The following is a 17,786-nucleotide window of genomic DNA, read 5'->3' as shown; positions in this document are numbered from 1 at the left end:
TCAATGACGGAGCAGTTCAGCAATTTTTGAAAAAAACTTTTCCTCTGTTACCTCTTTTCCTTAATCAACGTTTATTAAAACTGTTTAACGATTTTGGACTGGAATAGTCAACAAATGATGAAAACCCTTCACTGTTTCATAACAGAATATTTTGCTGACCTTTAATGAAACAAGACACAAAACGAAATGGAAAAGAATGCCCGACTTATAACAGACTATTATATTTTCTAAATTCGCTATTTGTAGTTATGTCCCTGAGTATTTATTAAAATTCCACGAGAGGGCGTTGGATGCCTTAGATATGATATGTATATAATCGTCTCATATCCAACAAGCTCTATTGGAATAATTTCGAATAATTGCTTCATTAAAACAACCAACGAATATTGCAAGAGGTGGGAGTTTCTCAAAGCTCCCGAAGAGCTTTCGGGCCCGAAAACTAAGTTTCCAATCCCTTTTCCACAGATTCATCCTTGCCGGTTGTTTTTTGTACAAACTAATGCATTGTGTTTGTAAAGTGTCTCTGGAATCACAGTCAATTTCAATTTCATTTGTATTAGAATTCTACGTTGCGGGCTGATTTGACTGAAAACATATAGACTTTACTGACGACTAACAGAACTAACTAGCTGATACGATCACTGGATAATGAACTTGCTGATATTGCAATTCATTTGGTGACGGCACTGGAGAAATCTTCATTATGTGAAATTTCAATAACGATTCTGTTAGCCTCCATCCATCCGTTTATTTTGGTCCAAATCCAATTTCGAATTCTCCCCCCACCCCCCCTCCCCCTAAAAAAATCCCCGCCACACCCCTATCAAACACCCCAATTCCGCAGCCCCTCCAGAAAGCAGTGCGAAACAAGTGCTTACCTAAGGACGGTGACTACTTTTGATACTGCGCATACATTCTGCGCATCTGGAGATACCGTAAATGCTCGAATTAGCGCCAGCTTCAAATAAGCGCCCCGCTTCGAATTAGCGCCCCTCCTAAGGCGCAAAAGTTGTAATAAGCGCCCCACCTTTTTTATGAAAAAGTCTTAGGAACGTTTCCAGTTCGCAGAAAGTAGTTTTCTATAAGGTTTTTGAATTTTTATGTTGCAGTTTGGTTTTAAATAGAAATAAAGATATTGTCATTCTGAGGCTAAAAATTGTTAACAAAATAAGCGCCCCCCTCTCGCCTTAGAAAATTAAATAAGGGCCCCGGGCGCTAATTCGAGCATTTACGGTACTCGGGTTTCCTGTGGGAGGTGCTTACTAATACAGGGACATTTAGAGAAAGTAGAACTCAGCAAGTGCTCTTGCTATCCAAATGAAAATTGGGGGTGACCATGCATTTTCAGAGATAATAAAGCTTCAAAATTTGAAAAAAAAAAAAAAAAAAAAAAAAAAAAAAAAAAACGCCATACATTGCTTTGAATTTTACGGAGTTTTAGAATATTTTTTGCTTAGTTATCTCTAAAAAAAAATCCTTGGTTCCCCCCAATTTTCTTTTTGGATTCCAACAGCCCTTGCTCAGATCTGCTTTTCCCGCATAGTTATAAACTGCGCAAAAATACTTCGGTGTTAGTAGGCACCGTCCTAAAATATACAACAAATAGTACTGGAGGAAATGGTAATGGACCATTCTTCGGTCACTGGGTACTCGCACAGTTGGCGGTAGCCTACTATATATGGCTAGCTCGGAAATGCGGATAATCTGAAAGAACAACGCTGTATATTAACCTTATTCACGTTTATTTTACAAATTCGTTTCGTCTCCTAAAAAGAAGTTCATAATTTTAAGCAGCATCTGACTGAAGCTGCTGAAATCATGACTGTCGCCATTTGTTCCATACTGTGTTTCTGGTATTTTTTTCTGGCACTCTTTGCATTTTGATGGAATTCAGAAATTTTGCACTTTAATAATGATAACAATAATAATAATAATTCTCCCTTTTACAAAAGATTGTTGGATCTTACCTAGGGTTTTGAGATTTTCGACGAAGAGGAAGTATCTTAGGCCCCATCCACACTAATATGTTGTCGCCTTTCGTCCACACTATAACACCAGAAAACGCCAAACGCCGAAAACGTTTTCGAGACTTTTGAAAACGCATCGTTTTGAAAACGCTTCGTTTCTTGTGTGGACTAGTGAAAACGGACACTTTCGAAAACGGTGACGTAAGAATCGTCAGATGCCATCGATTCTAGTCTAAATTGGATCATCAATCCAAGATGACGGATGGTCTTGTGACGTTAATACATGCGCAATCCCAAGTCCCAGTCGTTTTCATTTTTTTCGAGCGTTTTAGTGTGGATAGGTGAAAACGATACGAAAACGCTAGTAGGGATGAAAATACTTTGCTTCGTTTTCGCCAAGATTAAAACGGACACTTTTGAAAACGCATAAGTGTGGATGGGGCCTTACAGCTCCTTCCGAAGATCTAAACACCCGATTGATAAAAAAAACTCCGAAGGTGTGTTTAGAAGAAAGGCATTAGTAACATACTTATGTGTCATTTGCTGCCGTACGGCTCAAGGACTTGGGCTTTTTCCTCAGTGTAGACCCACCGAGGCCGCTTAAAAACATGTACAATAAGAACATGGCCAGCAACGAAAAGCTGTCAGGGGGGGTGTTATTTTCCTCGTGCTATCAATGTGGCCTTTAGCAAAGAGCATTTAACCAAAACCTTTTGATTTCAAAAGCAGTTAACAGCTCAGTTGTTTGTACAGGAAAACTATTTCTAAGCTGAAAGTTGACGTTTCAGCCCTTTTCCGTCTTTTATTTTCAGTGTCACTCAGATTTATCCACCAACTGTTTGTCTGCTACACCTGTTCTGTTAAATGTCGCTCTAAAGGGAGCAAGTTCAACGGTAAAGAATTCGAGCAGAACTCAGTGTGGCTCTAGTTTAGGACACAAGTGTACAAAAGTCAGAGACACTCAATAATCCCTCCGGCGGAAAATCCAACAACAACCTCAGAAATTCGGATTAAATTCAGATAAAAAAACTAGATTACATGTATACTTTAGCGAAGTGTTATATGGGGAATAGGTGCCCCTGCCCTCTTCAAGCGATGAGGTCGATCGATCATGCTTCAGCATTTATTTTACGAAGGTCGGCTGTAATTGGCGGATTTCGATCCTTACACTCTTTCGGGAAGAAACTGTCTCCCTAGCGGTCCGCAGTGTTGCTCCTATTTTTTTTCTTTCCTGCATAGGCCTCCTTGTTTCCGTACGTCTTCGCAAAGGATCTTGTACAATACGCCCTATTGCTTGGGCGGGTGAACCACGTCCTTAGGCCGCACCAAGTGTGACCTCAGTGTGCTGTCAGATTTAAAAACTTGTTGTTGAAGGCAGCGGCGAAGAGGCCCGGGAAGGTCCCTGTATGTTAAGGTAGAACTGGCTCTGCCACAGGCTCTCTTTGGTAGATGCCGGTCTACAGGTTTTGGAAAGCTTCTGAAAAAATCTTTATTGTACTCAGATCAATTAACTGAACAACATAGTGATCATTAGTAATAGTTTTTATTTATATTTTCTCATATGCAATTATGAAAGTGCAGGAGACTACACTCCATTTTTATAAGACCTTATTTAAGCTTTGCTGCAGTTGCTGTGATTAAAACGATCTTATTTTTGCAACTAAGAACGTAGGTGTTTTGCAGAAAATCACCCACAAGTAGCCTACAAACAGATTTGTTGCAGTATCAAAAGATATTTATGGTAAAATTACAGTGTATGTTTAATGTTCGTGTTTTGTGTTATGTATATCCTTTACATGTCTTTACAATCCATCACTCCGAGTCAAAAGTTGATTGAGTCTTGTTCTCAGTGCTTCCCCTTGGATTTTTTCAGTGGCTTTTTCAGTGACTTTTTCAATTTTTTAAAAGCTTTAGATTGCAGCTTAAGCTTTTTCTTCAACGGAATCAGTCGTATTTTATACCGTTGAATACGAAATCCAATTGGAATAATACGTGATCTTAAGAGGTGACGTAAGGGATGTGCTGGTTGGTGGACATGCACTCTCTTTGTTCTTGCTGTCTTTCGTCTCGTTTTAATGATACGGCGAAGATTAATCTTCCCACCATTCTTGAATCCTCTAGATCTAGAAGCTTATGTGGGAAAAAGATCAAATTCTACGTTAGCTTGTCGCGTGGTAAACATTTAAATTTGGATAATATGCCCAACAAAAAAGACATCCTTAATGCTTTCGTGCATCATTTGAAATGGCAATATGCTCAATTCAAGATGAGCACTTTTCACCAGAACTGCGATTTCAGTATTCTGTATTTGTTCAAGAATAAGCCGGGTTCGTTATCCCCACTCCAGTTTTTAATTCACTTGCAAGATTGTCTTATTTTTGTAGTTAAACGTTACAAGAAAAGAGCATACGGTTACCGTCACTAGCTTTTGCCCCTGTCCCTTACTAATAAATAACAATTAACTTTATTTGCCCAAGGTAATGGTTTATCAACAGAGCTGGTTTTCAGGCGAGCTGTGCCTAAATGTCAATAGTAAATCTAAGCAGTACATTAGCAAACAATACTACATTTATTCTCTCACAGCATTTCATATTGATATATTCCACTTTCATCCCATCACCACTGCGGGTATATTACAAATTTACAACGAAATGATCACTTGGCTTGATAGCTCAATTGGTAATGCACTGCACCGGTATCATGTCCTTCAAATCTGAATTTTTTCAGGCTTTCTTTTCCCAACTGCATAAGTTGAGTACACAACAACGATGGTCATTCACTTATTCATTCTTTCACCCATAGGTCAAATGTATGAATTTCGTGTCAGTTTCACTTTGAATTCTTTACAATACACTGTATAACCATATTTACCATATACTGGGAAGTTTAAACTATTCATGAATTAAAACTGCTTCAAGCCCCTTCCACCCTCCAAAAGGAAAGAAAATAATTAATTTACATATCAGTTCATTCTTAGGGGAAATAAAGGAGTCACTTTGTTTACTATACTTGGCAATTTGTTACGTTCCATGCAGTATACCGTACATGTTCTACTAATCGACGACTAACAAACATAGCTTAGGTTTACTTACGCACAGTATCTCTTTCAACAAACACAGTTTTTGGGCCATTATCACCATGTAGATCCACACTGTGATCAAATGAGTATGGATACCAGCCTCTCATTGGATTAAACCACCAGTTTCCTTTGAGTACAACAAAGTGAAGCAAGAAAACATTAGCAAAAACATTAGTAACAAATAAATAAGCAAATGGATGAATAAATCAATAAATAAACAAATAAAAAGAACATGTCAGTTAAAGGTCATGGCTACAATTGGCTTAAAAATCTCGAAGCACTGTCTGTTCAAAGCGTCGCCTTCCCTCTCCAATCAACATTAAACCAGGGGAAAGGGGAGGAATGTTGCAATGACTTTTATGAGTCGTTGTAGTCTTAAGAAAAATGTCGTGTCTTCAGAGGGTATTTTTGTGTGGTTCTAAATCCCAATATGTTGAATACAAAGTCTGGTCATGTACCGACACAAGACTTTTACAACATAACTGATCCTAGCAATACAGTGACCCTGGTCAGTGAATTTTCCACCTCGCTCAGAGTCTTCTCTGTGAGCTTGGTGGTTAGACCATCCGATCGGTAGGAGGAATGCCGACATGGGAGCGACTTTCTTCACTCGGGGTTACAGGTTTAAGAAATGTGGATAAAGTTCATTAATTATGAATATAAATTCACAATTTTACATATAATATCATTGTGAATGCTTCATCGTATTCAGCCCTCAAATCCTTCGTGTTGACCAGGGTGCATTTTTTTCGACAAGGCATTGTCTTGCTTACAGTGGCAACACTGATAGCCTAGTGAGAGCTAGCATTCCACATGAATCAGCCCCTTGATATTTGTTCATCATGGAGAAAATGGATAATAATGTCCATTTTAACGATACATAACTCACCATCACCATATCCGTGACCATAACCAAAACCTAAACCACGCCTATGCCCGTGTGCCAGGTCATAGCCATAATTAGCTAAAACATGTCTCAGCAATCCGCCCCGCAACGGTGCATGTCCAAAATGGTGATGGTACCCATAGCCGAAACCGTGTCCAGGTAACGGCCCATACCACGGACCGGATGCGAAGCCATGTGAGAAAGGATAGCGAACACCATATCCATAACTGTGCCACGGACCTCGTCTGTAGAACCAATGGTGCCCAAAAGGTCCCAGGGGTCCAAAATGCTCAGGTACATGCACTGGATGGTATCCACCGTGATACACCGGAATGTTAAGCGGATGACGGTGCATGAGGTGATGAATGTATTCTCCAGCAGCTGCCGGCACCCCATTAGGCATCAGGGTCATCGTACTTGTTGAGGGAAGAAGGGAGCCGACTGTTGGTGGGGCTGCCAGAGTAAGCACGTCATGCTTCTTGTGTTTGAGGTTGAGATGGTGTTTGATTGGCTTGTGAAAGATGTGTCTTATCCATCTCTTGGGTTTATGACCATCTCCTCCTGTTAAAAATCAAAGTCTCCTGTAAGCCAACTCGTGAATGCAGAAGTAAATAGTGGCGAGGTATAAAACATTGTTCGCATTGTGTTTGGTTGGCCCAGGACTCGAAATATAAGCCATAAAGGCTTCATAAGGATCCTCACGGGTATTTCATTCCGCATCCTACGCCGCTTAGATTTTTAGCCGTTCCCCTCAGCAAGATTGAGCCCCTTGGATAGTTTTGTATTTTTTAAAAAAGTCTTAATTTTGAAAATTGTTTGGAGCCTTTGGAGTGGTCGGCTTTTATAGGCGAAAAAGAAAAAGAAAATAAGGAAAAAATTTGCTTCCCTTTGCTTCTAAGTAAGCGCACCACGCCACTACACAACATGTCCATGACTCCTGAAGGAGATATTGTTGAGAAGTTGTTGAGGGTATCGAACTATCCGCCACCCGTGGCGCTACGATTATAACAGTCAAATTACTTCGGAACGCCAAAAAGGAATACGCGAATGAGCAGGGAACACCCTCAGACGTTTATCCATCGTACTTTCTCCCTCCATTTTGCGCGAAATCCCTGTTGACTTGGACGACAATCTCGGCCTTGAGCGGCTTTCAACGCGGCGCTTTCAGTCACCAAAATAAAAACTTACGAAGACAAGTGTTCTAAAGACTATTTCTTTTGATTTCGAACTCCAAAAGACGTGAATTTTTATAATTGAAGGAGGAGGGAACCTAAAGCGAGCTGCGATTATACGCCGTATGTGAAAGTTTGTGACAGATCGACCGACCGATCGACTGAGTGACATTTACCCCACATCACGATAACTCGTTCATTGCGCATGCGCGCATTCTCGAGTAAAAATAAATGAAAGCAAATCTCATAGAATTCGTGACTTCCAACCAAATTTTTTTTGCGCTAGTCACCAGTTTTTCAAGAATTCTTTCTAATCAACAACATTCACTATTTATCATCCTTAAAGAGGAAATAGAATTTCCGTTGCATGCCTCTTTTATTTTAAAATATCCTTCCCTTATCTGGAGCTCCGAAGGAAATAAACTAACATATAACCAAAATGTTTTGCTTTTGCGTTTTGCCAAATTCAAGAGAGGAAATGACAAAGATAAGAGGTAGTTAATTTGTTGAAACTCCACAACGAGTAGATCCTATGTTGGAAGATGATAAAAATGTAATATAATTCAAAAAAATGGCAAACTGTGAAAAATTGGGAAGACGTACCTATTGTTCCTTTTGTTCGGACGTTCACGATCGATGAAAATATCACGAACAGGGAAAATGGCATAAGAACCTTTTTCTTCATTTTCTTCCTTTCCAAGATATGCCTGCCTCCTAAAAATAAACGTATTTTCAGGATTCTTGAATAACAAGATGTAAATACAGATTGAAATTTTAAAAAACGTTCTTACTTCCACAAACCGGTGTCTGATAATTTATTTTGCCATGAGATTGTTTTACTTTACAATTCAAAACAGTAACATGGTTGCTCCAGTATGAACAATAAACCTGACAGGTGAAAAATAAAACTAAACATTCCGTAATTTAAACGTCAGAGCTTTTTGGTGGCGTCGCTTCTTTTTCGTGAAGGTAATGCATAGCACGCCACTCAAAGTTCCAAGGAACTCGGCTAGAAAAATAGCACTGAAGTACCTGTCCTTTTACTTTATTCTCAGCATTTTAACAATTTCAACTTCATGTACGTTGGCTTTTAGACACTTCTTTAAATCTCAATTTTTCTTCAGACTAATAAAGCAGGAGTGTTGTTGTTGTTGTCGTTGTTGTTGTTGTCGTTATTGTTGTTGTGAATTCAGGTGAAACAAAAAATCAAATAATTACGATGAGCAATGAGCAGAATACATTTTTGGGAGAACTTTCAAACGTCTTGAGTGTTACGTTAAAGCATAATTAAAAATGTGGTTCTTTCTCAAAAAATCTAGAAATTGCAAAGCAGTACTACTAAAGAACCACCAACGCAAGCTGGTTGTCTTTTGTATCCTGGCATGATCCCTTTTGCGCCCTTTTAATGTTCTTTTTGCCCCGTAATATGTTTCATCCGAATGGCTGTATGTCCTCACTTTCTTTAGATCCCCTGTGTTTCCCTTTTGTGCCCCGGTAAATTCCCCCGTACATATTCCCTTGTACGTTCTGGCACATTTTTTGGTGTTCTTGCTGTTCTTTGTTCACTTACATGTCATATCATTTCTGTCTCGAAATTATCGGCTGATAGTTGGCTCACGGAAATATGATGTTCTTAAAACAAATTATAGGGCTTATATGCAACAAGTTTAATAAAAAAAATTCCAAGGGGCAACCATCCGACTGATAGCCCCAAAACAGAACTTTTTATTGTTTTTATTAGTCACCGAGATTGGCAAATAAACGTACTATTAAAAACAACAACGCAAGCAACCTGTTTGTTAATGAATTATAAAATATATGAGAGGTTTATCTTCGAACGAGTACTATCCTTCCAAGTATTTTCACTGGTTGAACCCTATGACCCGATAGTGCCTCTATGCGGACGAAAAAAACATCACGTGATCACCTACAACCAATCAGATTCTACTGGTGAACTATATAATCCCAGATGGCCCGCTTTCACGTAAACTAGAAAGAATCACAATCCGAATCAGTCCCATGTAGCACTAGTTTTCCAATAACGGAAAGTTCACTCCGAGCTAATTATCAGATATATGAGCTTATTAAAACTGAATCATTGTATAATGCAATTCGAGGGATTTGATTGGCTTAGCGGCCATGGTATATGAGCCATTATACCATGGCTGAGAAATGGCGGCCAGTAAATTGTCTGCTGGTTATTCTTGCACAGCGAAATCAGTAAGATCTAGCAATATTTCTTGATTGTTTTTAATAAAACAATTATTCCACTTGCGCTTGTTGGATATGGAATGATTATAGCCAACTCGGCGCTACGCGCCTCGTTGGCTATCTATCATCTCATATCCAACGCGCGCTCGTGGAATAATTGTTAATTATACAGTAAAAACCCGCATATAAGAACCTACAATCTTTAAGGTCAGGCTGAACAGGTTCTTACATTTCAGGATAATTTTTCACAATTCAGGCTGATTAGGTTCTTAACAGTTTCTTATTTTTCAGAGGTTGTCGTAGTGTAGCCATTGGCAGATTTAGATTTTAAATCGTCTATATTACACTGTAGCTTTATGGAAAACATATTTCTAGTGAAAATCCAAACAAATTTAAATCAAAGAAACATATACACAATAACTTTTTGCCAGAAGTTTCTCATCACACAATTAAAATTGTTTTTGTATAAGAACCTATTTTTCTTTGCCAGGCTGAACAGGTTCTTATATTTTTGGGTATTTAAATGCCAAATTTCAGCCTGTAGGTTCTTCTATCACTAGGTTCATATATGCGGGTTTTTACTGTATGACTTGTTCTGAAGTTGGTAACATTAACCCCCACCTCCCCATCGTGAAGCTTTATCAGTCTTTGGCCATTGTCCTCATTTGTTGTAACCAACTTTCTAATTAATCCCTTAAGTCTATTCACTTAGTTGTATGGCTGTCTCTCACAACAAGAATGCTTGGCCCTCGCCTTCATTTACAGTGAACACAACAGGAACATTTGCTGTACTGATAGTTGCAACAAAAGCATAGATACGCCTTTTACTTTATTCTGCATCAACTAGCACATTTGACTGCCAATCACTGAATCAATTATCATTGCCTCATTTTGCACACCATCAACATTTTTTAGGACTGACCATGGGCTGTTTGTCATCAGCAATGGTGGACGCTTAATCACTCTCAATCTGTAGACGCACCTCAAAGTTCATCTGGTTAACTTCTAGACTACCATGAAAATTTTTGCATTCCTTATTCTTTGCAGGACATCTCTTGTCCGGTTTGATCGCACCTGTGACATCTTCCATGTGTTTTTTGCGGACAGTGTTCAGTCCTGATTTTCCGTTTTTGTACAGTGGTTTCCAGCTCGTTCAAAGTTAGCACTAGTCACTATTCAATGACCTGATCCAGAATATTTTTATCTGTCGTCTCTTGAATTCACAGTAAGATGCCTTTTCTCGGAGCCTCGTATTGATTGGTTGATTTTTTCTATAATCCAGAAAAGTCTTTGCACGAACGGAACATTAAATTCTGGCGTAAACAGTTGCAGGCTCGGTCGCTGTGCTTTTTTTGTGGTTTCAGTGGAAAGCAAGTGTCTGGTGCGCAGTTCCTTGGAGTGTGCATATGCTCAGTATTCTGGACAGACTTTTTCATATCAAGAAAAAATATTAACGTATCTTTGGAAAACCAAATAATTGTCGACTTTTTTTTAAAAGAAGGGTGATTTCAAGGGAATTGATCATCTTTTCCTTTTCCTTATATTCTATTTTGGGTGAGCATGCTTTTTGCCATTTAAAACACTTTTAAAGCATATCATCCAATTTGAAAGAATGATTTTCGCAAACAACAATAACCCTCATGTGCACCTCGAGGAAAGGAAGAAAGTGTTGAGTAACATGTAAGAATTTGTGATTAGCCAGTCCCCTTGTACGCAAACAGGCTACTTACTTACACTTAGTTTACTTTAAGTTTTGGTTATGATTATTTCTTATTTTCTTTTTACCATTCAGTATATATACCTGTAGTTATTGTAATCATGTAGTGTTCTTATTGTCTGCCTATTCCTTGTGAAATAGTTTCTCAGAAAAAAGACATTAGCGTTCGCCAGATTGACTAGTTGGTGGAACACTTGTAACAAACATCCTGCATTTGAGGTCCCCAGTAGTTCAGTAGGGGAGCTTTCTTTTGTGCAAGGTTTGAACTCCTCTTCCTTCCGTGAATAATTGGAATAGTCTTTTCCATTACTTCTACTGGTTGTTGACAGTCATGGGGTTTCCTTGAAGGACGTCAAAGCTATTTCGCCTAAGCCAGTGTTTATTTCCACTACCATACGTTAGTTCAGTATTATCCTTGTCACCCATCCGTAATATCTCCCACCAAAAAGCACACGATTTAGCTGTGAAACCTGTATTAACTGCCATCCGCCCATGTTAGACCATATAGAAGAAAACTCAAAACTCAAGAATACCAAGGGATAAAATTTCAGTGAGTTGTGCTAAAGTGAAAATGTTAGTTGCATTGTAAAATGTCGGAAAAGCCAAATTAAGATTTGTTCAAAACTCATCGTTTAATCTGAAATAAGCCCTACCCTCCCTGTCCATTAAGCTCTCTTTTCTGCTTGAGTCCTGAAAATGAATAACCTCCCCACCCCCTTTTACCACAAAACTCTCATCGCATGGGCTAATGGGTAAACAGTGCAATTACGTTTATTAAACAAACGATTATTTGCGGGAAGCCACAAACGGCACTCCATGAGTTTCGAATATACACAATGAACAAAATTGCTTAAAATTATAGTGACTCAGTAGAAGCATGCATCTCAGGAGATATATATGTGTGTAAATATTGATATTTTACACAGTTTATCGTTTCATATGTTTATAAAGGTAAGAGAATCCTCACGCTTCGAGAGAGAAATGTAATTCGATTTCTTAATCAGTTCTGGCAATGCATCGACTAGAGATATAAAATGGCTTGGATTGAGGTGTTATCAAAAACTACTTATAACATGGCTAGGCCGTGTGACAGTACTTAACGAAAAACTTGCTTGTTGCGTAGACAAACTCTTTTGTAATATTATGGTTAATCCAAAAAGAAGTAGTCGTCGAGGAAGTCTTAAAATTCTTCAGCTTTTAATTTTTGGAGGTTTTTTAAGCGCAGCTTTTGATTTCATAGCTCTCATAGCCTTAAGTAGTTCATTCTTTCAAGTTCCTCCTCCATTCTCATCTCCTCCATCTTCTCGGCGACATCCGCATTTGGAGAGCTATGAGGGTTTGCTCCGTTATCCAAAATCTGATCTTCTACAGTGGTAGTATCGACAGCTGTAGAAAAACAAGCGTAAAGGTCATTAACTTTCTACATAGACGTCATTTGTAAGCAAAAACAGGTCAAAACTGGCCGGGAATTGGAGTCAGCCAAAATCAGTAAAACTAAAGCTGCGTAACCAAACGCACTTGGGCTCTAGCTTCTTGGGTTAGGTAGTTTTCTCTGAAGTAAGAAGAAATGTAAATAGAATATTAACTAATATTAAATTATTATTATTATTATTATTATTATTATTATAATTATTATTATTATTATTAAAGTTGGCTATATATTTTTAGTTTTTCCTTGAGACTGGGTGCGCGTCTTTCATAGCAGCATTCAGTTTAAAGAAACAAAATTTCGTTTTCCTTGATACATGTATTTGCATTTGATATACTGTATTGTGATTATGTTACTGTATATCCACCGTTTTTTAAGCGTTTCTACACTGATCTCATTTTTAACCTCGGTCAAACGTAAAAAAAAGTAAATAAATAAATAAGAAGTCCGTTTAAGATGAGGTTGTTATTTTGAGAGTCCAAGACTGATGTTTACCAAATCATTTAACGATTTATAAAAATGTGGAGACTGGCCCTGCGTGTGTTTGTTTACTGTTTGAATGCGTGAAACCCAAAAAACCGATTCATCAAATGGTCCTAATCTGACGCATGCGCAGAAGTTTGACCCCGGTGAAGTCTCATGTGTAAAACTAATTTGTACAAGCCGTTCCCGCGGTAACAGCGTTTGAAGTAGCCCTTACGGAAAAAACTTGGGTGATGGTATCCATACGTGTTAACAGCATGGTTCATAAATCCCGGATACTGTGGAGGTATAACAGGGCGGGGTATAAGGGTTCCTGTCACAGGCTCCTGGTACATGCCGTCATTTGGATCTGCCAAGAACACTGGACCAGATGCTTGCATGTGCGGCCAGTGAGTATGATAACCATGTCGAAGACCCCAGGGTATCATGGGATGGTATGCTGGATGTAGGTAATTGTTGTGGAATCCCGGATGTGGAAAGTGAGGAAACGGATGAAAGACATGACTGCCCGGAAACAATGGGTAGCCGTGATGAATAGGGCTTGATACTCCATGAGGTCCGACGAATAATTCGTTTTCCGCGTTTGCAGGAGGAAGGTAAGGCCCTTCTAATATAGAAGTTGCTACTAGTGGAACAGCTACAACTTCCTGTCGTCGATGGAATACATTCTGATAAGGATTCACTGTGTACTTGGTTGCTAATATGGGGCTCCCTGTATACAAATCATGGTGAAGCACATAGTTCAGTATTTGCTCATGATAGAATTCCGCTTCCTTAAAATGTTTATTTTATTTACTTAGTAAAAACATTAAAAATCGTTTTCATAATAACATAGAAAAGAAAGGAAACGCTAGCAATAATTTACGCTTCCTGACAAACAACCACAGTACAAAAATTTGTACCTATCGGTACGATTAAAGAAGTATCATTATTTTGCGTTCTTTGCTCTCGTTCAAGCCCGGGATAATTTTCCAGTAAATTTGTATTTGAAAACGAAAACGAGCTTAACAGTGGTAACCAGGGAAAATACAAAATTAGATTAGGAACCCTTTCAGTCTGATTTGTCAATAGCCATCCATTATATAAGACCAATTTCAGACTGTTTCCGAAAATCAGGGTTTGTTATATGCATGTTTTTACTATATTCTCTACAAAATAAAATTAGAGTTTGAAACATGGAAACATACCTGTAACTTGGCGGGAAAATGCATCCAGAAAAACTGCGGTTAAGAGACCAACCATAAAGACCATGTCAAAATAATCCAGCTGAAAGAAGGACACTTTAACTAACAATATGAAACATCTTTCCCCCTCACCCTGCTTCTAATTTTAGTAATTAGGTCAAATAACAAAAAACGATCCCCACTTACCCAAGCGGTAGTTGTATTTATTTACCTGCAACAGTTGAATCAACTACCAGCAGCACTTGCCAAAACAAATGGTAAAGAAATACTAAGTTTAGAAATTTACCAATTGGAAACGCAAGCACCTTGTAGAAAACAATAAATAAGTCAGCCACATCGTCAGACAATATAAATTACAATCACGTTTCAAAGGTCCACATGCTTTCTTCTTTCTTTGCAACAAGACCAAAGAAGAGTTAAGTCAGCTAAGTACAAAAGAACTTTTGGCTTAAAAGTAAAAGTTTGTGGCTGATGGTTTATCTCGATAGATATTTGTTTAAGAATTGAAAAAGGCAACGGAATTTATTTTTGTACAAAAGATAAAGTCTTAGAAGATGCGTATATACAAAACGCGAGAGGACAACCAACTTGAATCTTAAAAGAAAGTTCCAAAGTTGCATCTAAATGGTTTAAGGCCCATGTCAAAAAGTAACAACAACAACAACAAAAGTTGTGACGCAAACTCTGGTTCCAAGTGTTAAGGAGTTATGCACATTACCCAGGAGGATTTGCAGGTAGTACGTGTGGAGATTTCTATTGTAGGGAACGGGGAGGAGGGGAGGGGACTGCTGTGGGAGACTGCAACCAGCCTCTATCCCCAGTTACCAAATTACTGAATTATTTTATACGGATAAACTGGCCTAGTTTTTGGGCACCGAATTCTCCTCACAATATTTAGCCATAGTTGTTGTCAGAGAAGAAAAACAACCCAACGCTGTGTAAAAAACGATCGTAGAATTAATTACTAGTGGCATGAAAAAGGCTACAGGAATTCGTAATATTGGATCCAACTAACAAAAAAAATGTTGTTTTTCAGGTCTGGAGTAACAATGATTTTGTTTATCACCCGCCACTATGCGGGTAACTGACTTGAAGGATCAAAACCACGGTAGGGCCATAGATAAATAAAGGTCAGACTGTTGACAGTACACGCCCAAAAATTTCAACTTCAGGTAATCAATGTTGACAAAGAAAGGGACTTGACTGGTTACAGAATATTCAGGTCTAAAAGAGACTATAAGTCGACAGTAGAGTGAACAGAACTGCCGAAGAGCCGAAGTGCCGAATTCGTAGCCTGAGAATGAGTTCAGTAGATGCCAGATAACAGAGTTATCCAAACGTCGAATTCAGGAACTTTTTCTCGGGGAGGAAAAAAAGCACTTGGGGGAGCGCGCGGAATGTTAGTAAGGGGGTGGGTGAGGGTTCAACCTCTGAAGGACTCTGAGAAATCTATGTAGATGAGAGGCTAAAAATTTAAACCGGGTTTGTAACACGCACGAGAGTCTTGCAGGCCTAATTCAACCCCACGTTTTAACAGCCATTGCCATATGCTAAATGAGATATAGGAAAAGTCATGGAGCCAAAATGTACTCATGGAAGAAATAAAGCTCTATCTGGCTATTTCTCATGAATAGGAGCCACGGAACCCCGTCACCACCGTCTCTGTACTCCAGGTTCATTCGCCGGGGCAGATTAACGCTAGTCCCCCTAAAAAAAGATACCTGTATGTCGATGTGCTGGGCTCTTATAAATCCGTGATCGATTTGCATTTGTTGTAGTTTTATACTTAAAAGTATAACTTATTAAGTAAAATTTATCTGTACACGGACTGCTTGTTGTTATCACAATTTTGTAAACGTGCAGTCAAAGTTACCGCGAAAAGTTTTGGGAGGATCCCAACAGTCTATTCTATGCCTCTTCCTCTTTCTCTCTCCCGTTTTATTTCATTAGGCAAATTAACTGCAATGTGGAACAAATGCGATCCTAAATTGTTTCCTTAAAACTACCTTTCCTTTAACTTAAGTTATATAAAAATTTCAATATTTCCTAAAGAGATTTCCATCGCTCTGATATCACATGGGTGGTCAGCGTCAGACTTGCTACCCTCTTGGATGATCAACTGCGACTAAAGGAAAGTAGATGAGCGGATCCTTTGTGTCAAAACTGTTGTCTTTGTTTAATATTCTGTAGGCAGGACCTGTTAGGTAAGACTTTTGGTCTTCCTGTGCAGTAGTCTCATGCGGTACACCATGGGCATCTTTCAGAATTGGCACGGTAAGGAGGCCGAATGAGCCTTGAGCTTTAACTTCTAGAATAGAACAAAGTTGACGAAAAGGTCATAATCTAATTGATTCAGGGATTGGTGGTCAAGTTTCTACATTTACGATTAAAAACATTCATCTCCTGATTTGGTGTGGTAGACTGACGTAATCCTCTTTAGTATTTGAATGGCCATTTAGCCATGTAAATTTACTTGTTCTTAGATACCTTCTACTTAAAACATGTTGTTTTCCTAAATATAATTCTACCTGGCATAACGTTTTTGTTCAATATCGTTATAATTAAGATGTTTTAAGAATATATTTTAATCTTCATTTGGACAAATGTGTTTTTGTTTTGTAAACAACCACTTTTCGAATCTATAACGATCTTACTCTTAAAAAAAAGGTTAATAATGGAAATAGATGTAAAAGGTATTAATCCCAAGTCTTCTAAACAGAAACTCAAACGGTCAAGCTTATTAATTTAAGTAAAATAAGCAGTTTTGTTTGGTGTTTTAAAATGGACTGAAATCTTAGGTGTGACTTGAAACCAAAACAATGACAGGTTATGCCGCCTGACATAACACAATACTTAAAATGGTTTTGTTGAGATCTTAACCAATTCTTTTTGGGCGTCTCACACTGACTTTTCTCATGGTAAATATTACAGCTCGATATAACTAACGAAAATTCCTAACATTTTCCTTGTGTTAATCTCAATTTATTTTCAGTCTAAAATGACATTCACCGGGTGGTTCAACCTTTTCAGAGAGAACATCATTTTAATTTAAGTTTCCTGTAACTGACCACGAGGAAACTTACCGTACTTTCTTCTGTTCGGTGAAGGCCGCCCGTTTACGTCTCCAGGCCCCAAGATCACGAGAAATAGCAAGAGATTTAAAATCATTTCTGCCATAACATTTCAAAGCAAATTACTAGAGCACCTTAATTGTGTTACTTAAAATTTTAAGAGGAAATCGAAGGAGTCGTTACGTTAAAGGGGAGCCTTGTTGGGAGAATACACTTCAGCTTTCACACGCAAAATCATCAAAACGAGGCAGATCATTTTTATTCACTTATTCAGATCGATATTTTTATCCCTAACCGCTGTAAAAACGGTCATGGTTTGCGGGCTCAAATTACTGAGCTCTAAATGTCACTGCAAAGTCAGCTTAAAAACTAACTTTGCAGCCGCGATTCTGTGCTTTAACATTATTTTCCAATGAGTGTTGAAACCTAAGCAATCACTCCGAACAATCCCACTGAACGCAAATGACACATCGAACCACGAGAAAGGAACGCGGAAAAACGCGTGCGACAAAAACACAGCTGGTTGTAGTTTTACTTTTTTTGTTCGGAAAATGGAGCAAGTATTTTCTTAATACTGTAATCTTAAA

The 17,786-nt window shown here is 38.5% G+C and overlaps 3 protein-coding genes across 3 annotated transcripts; all 3 read right to left on the bottom strand.

Moving 5' to 3' along the window:
* Window positions 1–3,599: 3,599 nt before the first annotated feature.
* Window positions 3,600–7,925, bottom strand: LOC146488591 (uncharacterized). Its single transcript, XM_085116682.1, has 5 exons — window positions 7,896–7,925; window positions 7,708–7,818; window positions 5,936–6,493; window positions 5,060–5,173; window positions 3,600–4,097 (listed from the first exon to the last, which is right to left on the bottom strand). The coding sequence occupies exons 2-5, from the start codon at window positions 7,787–7,789 to the stop codon at window positions 3,814–3,816; spliced, it is 1,038 nt and encodes a 345-aa protein (XP_084972808.1). The 5' UTR covers window positions 7,790–7,818; window positions 7,896–7,925; the 3' UTR covers window positions 3,600–3,813.
* A 3,867-nt stretch (window positions 7,926–11,792) lies between these two features.
* On the bottom strand, window positions 11,793–14,850 carry LOC146488590 (uncharacterized). The gene is made up of 3 exons (XM_085116668.1): window positions 14,132–14,850; window positions 13,162–13,656; window positions 11,793–12,418 (listed from the first exon to the last, which is right to left on the bottom strand). The coding sequence occupies exons 1-3, from the start codon at window positions 14,193–14,195 to the stop codon at window positions 12,276–12,278; spliced, it is 702 nt and encodes a 233-aa protein (XP_084972794.1). The 5' UTR covers window positions 14,196–14,850; the 3' UTR covers window positions 11,793–12,275.
* Window positions 14,851–15,572: 722 nt separating this feature from the next.
* On the bottom strand, window positions 15,573–17,337 carry LOC146488589 (uncharacterized). The gene is made up of 2 exons (XM_085118696.1): window positions 17,212–17,337; window positions 15,573–16,436 (listed from the first exon to the last, which is right to left on the bottom strand). Exons 1-2 carry the CDS (start codon window positions 17,303–17,305, stop codon window positions 16,228–16,230), a joined length of 303 nt encoding a protein of 100 aa, XP_084974822.1. The 5' UTR covers window positions 17,306–17,337; the 3' UTR covers window positions 15,573–16,227.
* Window positions 17,338–17,786: the final 449 nt, after the last annotated feature.

The sequence above is a fragment of the Pavona decussata genome, unplaced genomic scaffold (genome assembly GCF_977016875.1).
Source record: "Pavona decussata unplaced genomic scaffold, jaPavDecu1.1 SCAFFOLD_9, whole genome shotgun sequence".
NCBI lineage: Eukaryota > Metazoa > Cnidaria > Anthozoa > Scleractinia > Agariciidae > Pavona > Pavona decussata.
Note: the sequence above shows the minus strand (reverse complement) of the source record. Positions and strands in the feature narration are given on the sequence as shown.

Excerpts from the sequence above, each read along its gene's own strand:
- LOC146488590 (XM_085116668.1), bottom strand. The coding sequence starts at position 14,195 with ATGGTCTTTATGGTTGGTCTCTTAACCGCAGTTTTTCTGGATGCATTT. Across the intron at positions 13,657-14,131 it reads ATTTTCCCGCCAAGTTACAG|GGAGCCCCATATTAGCAACC; the intron begins GTATGTTTCCAT and ends ATTTGTATACAG. Across the intron at positions 12,419-13,161 it reads CCATCACCCAAGTTTTTTCC|CTGTCGATACTACCACTGTA; the intron begins GTAAGGGCTACT and ends GTTTTTCTACAG.
- LOC146488591 (XM_085116682.1), bottom strand. The coding sequence starts at position 7,789 with ATGAAGAAAAAGGTTCTTATGCCATTTTCCCTGTTCGTGATATTTTCA. Across the intron at positions 5,174-5,935 it reads TGGTCACGGATATGGTGATG|GAAACTGGTGGTTTAATCCA; the intron begins GTGAGTTATGTA and ends TTGTACTCAAAG. Across the intron at positions 4,098-5,059 it reads TGTTGAAAGAGATACTGTGC|CTTCTAGATCTAGAGGATTC; the intron begins GTAAGTAAACCT and ends TTCCCACATAAG.
- LOC146488589 (XM_085118696.1), bottom strand. The coding sequence starts at position 17,305 with ATGGCAGAAATGATTTTAAATCTCTTGCTATTTCTCGTGATCTTGGGG. Across the intron at positions 16,437-17,211 it reads ACCGAACAGAAGAAAGTACG|AAGTTAAAGCTCAAGGCTCA; the intron begins GTAAGTTTCCTC and ends GTTCTATTCTAG.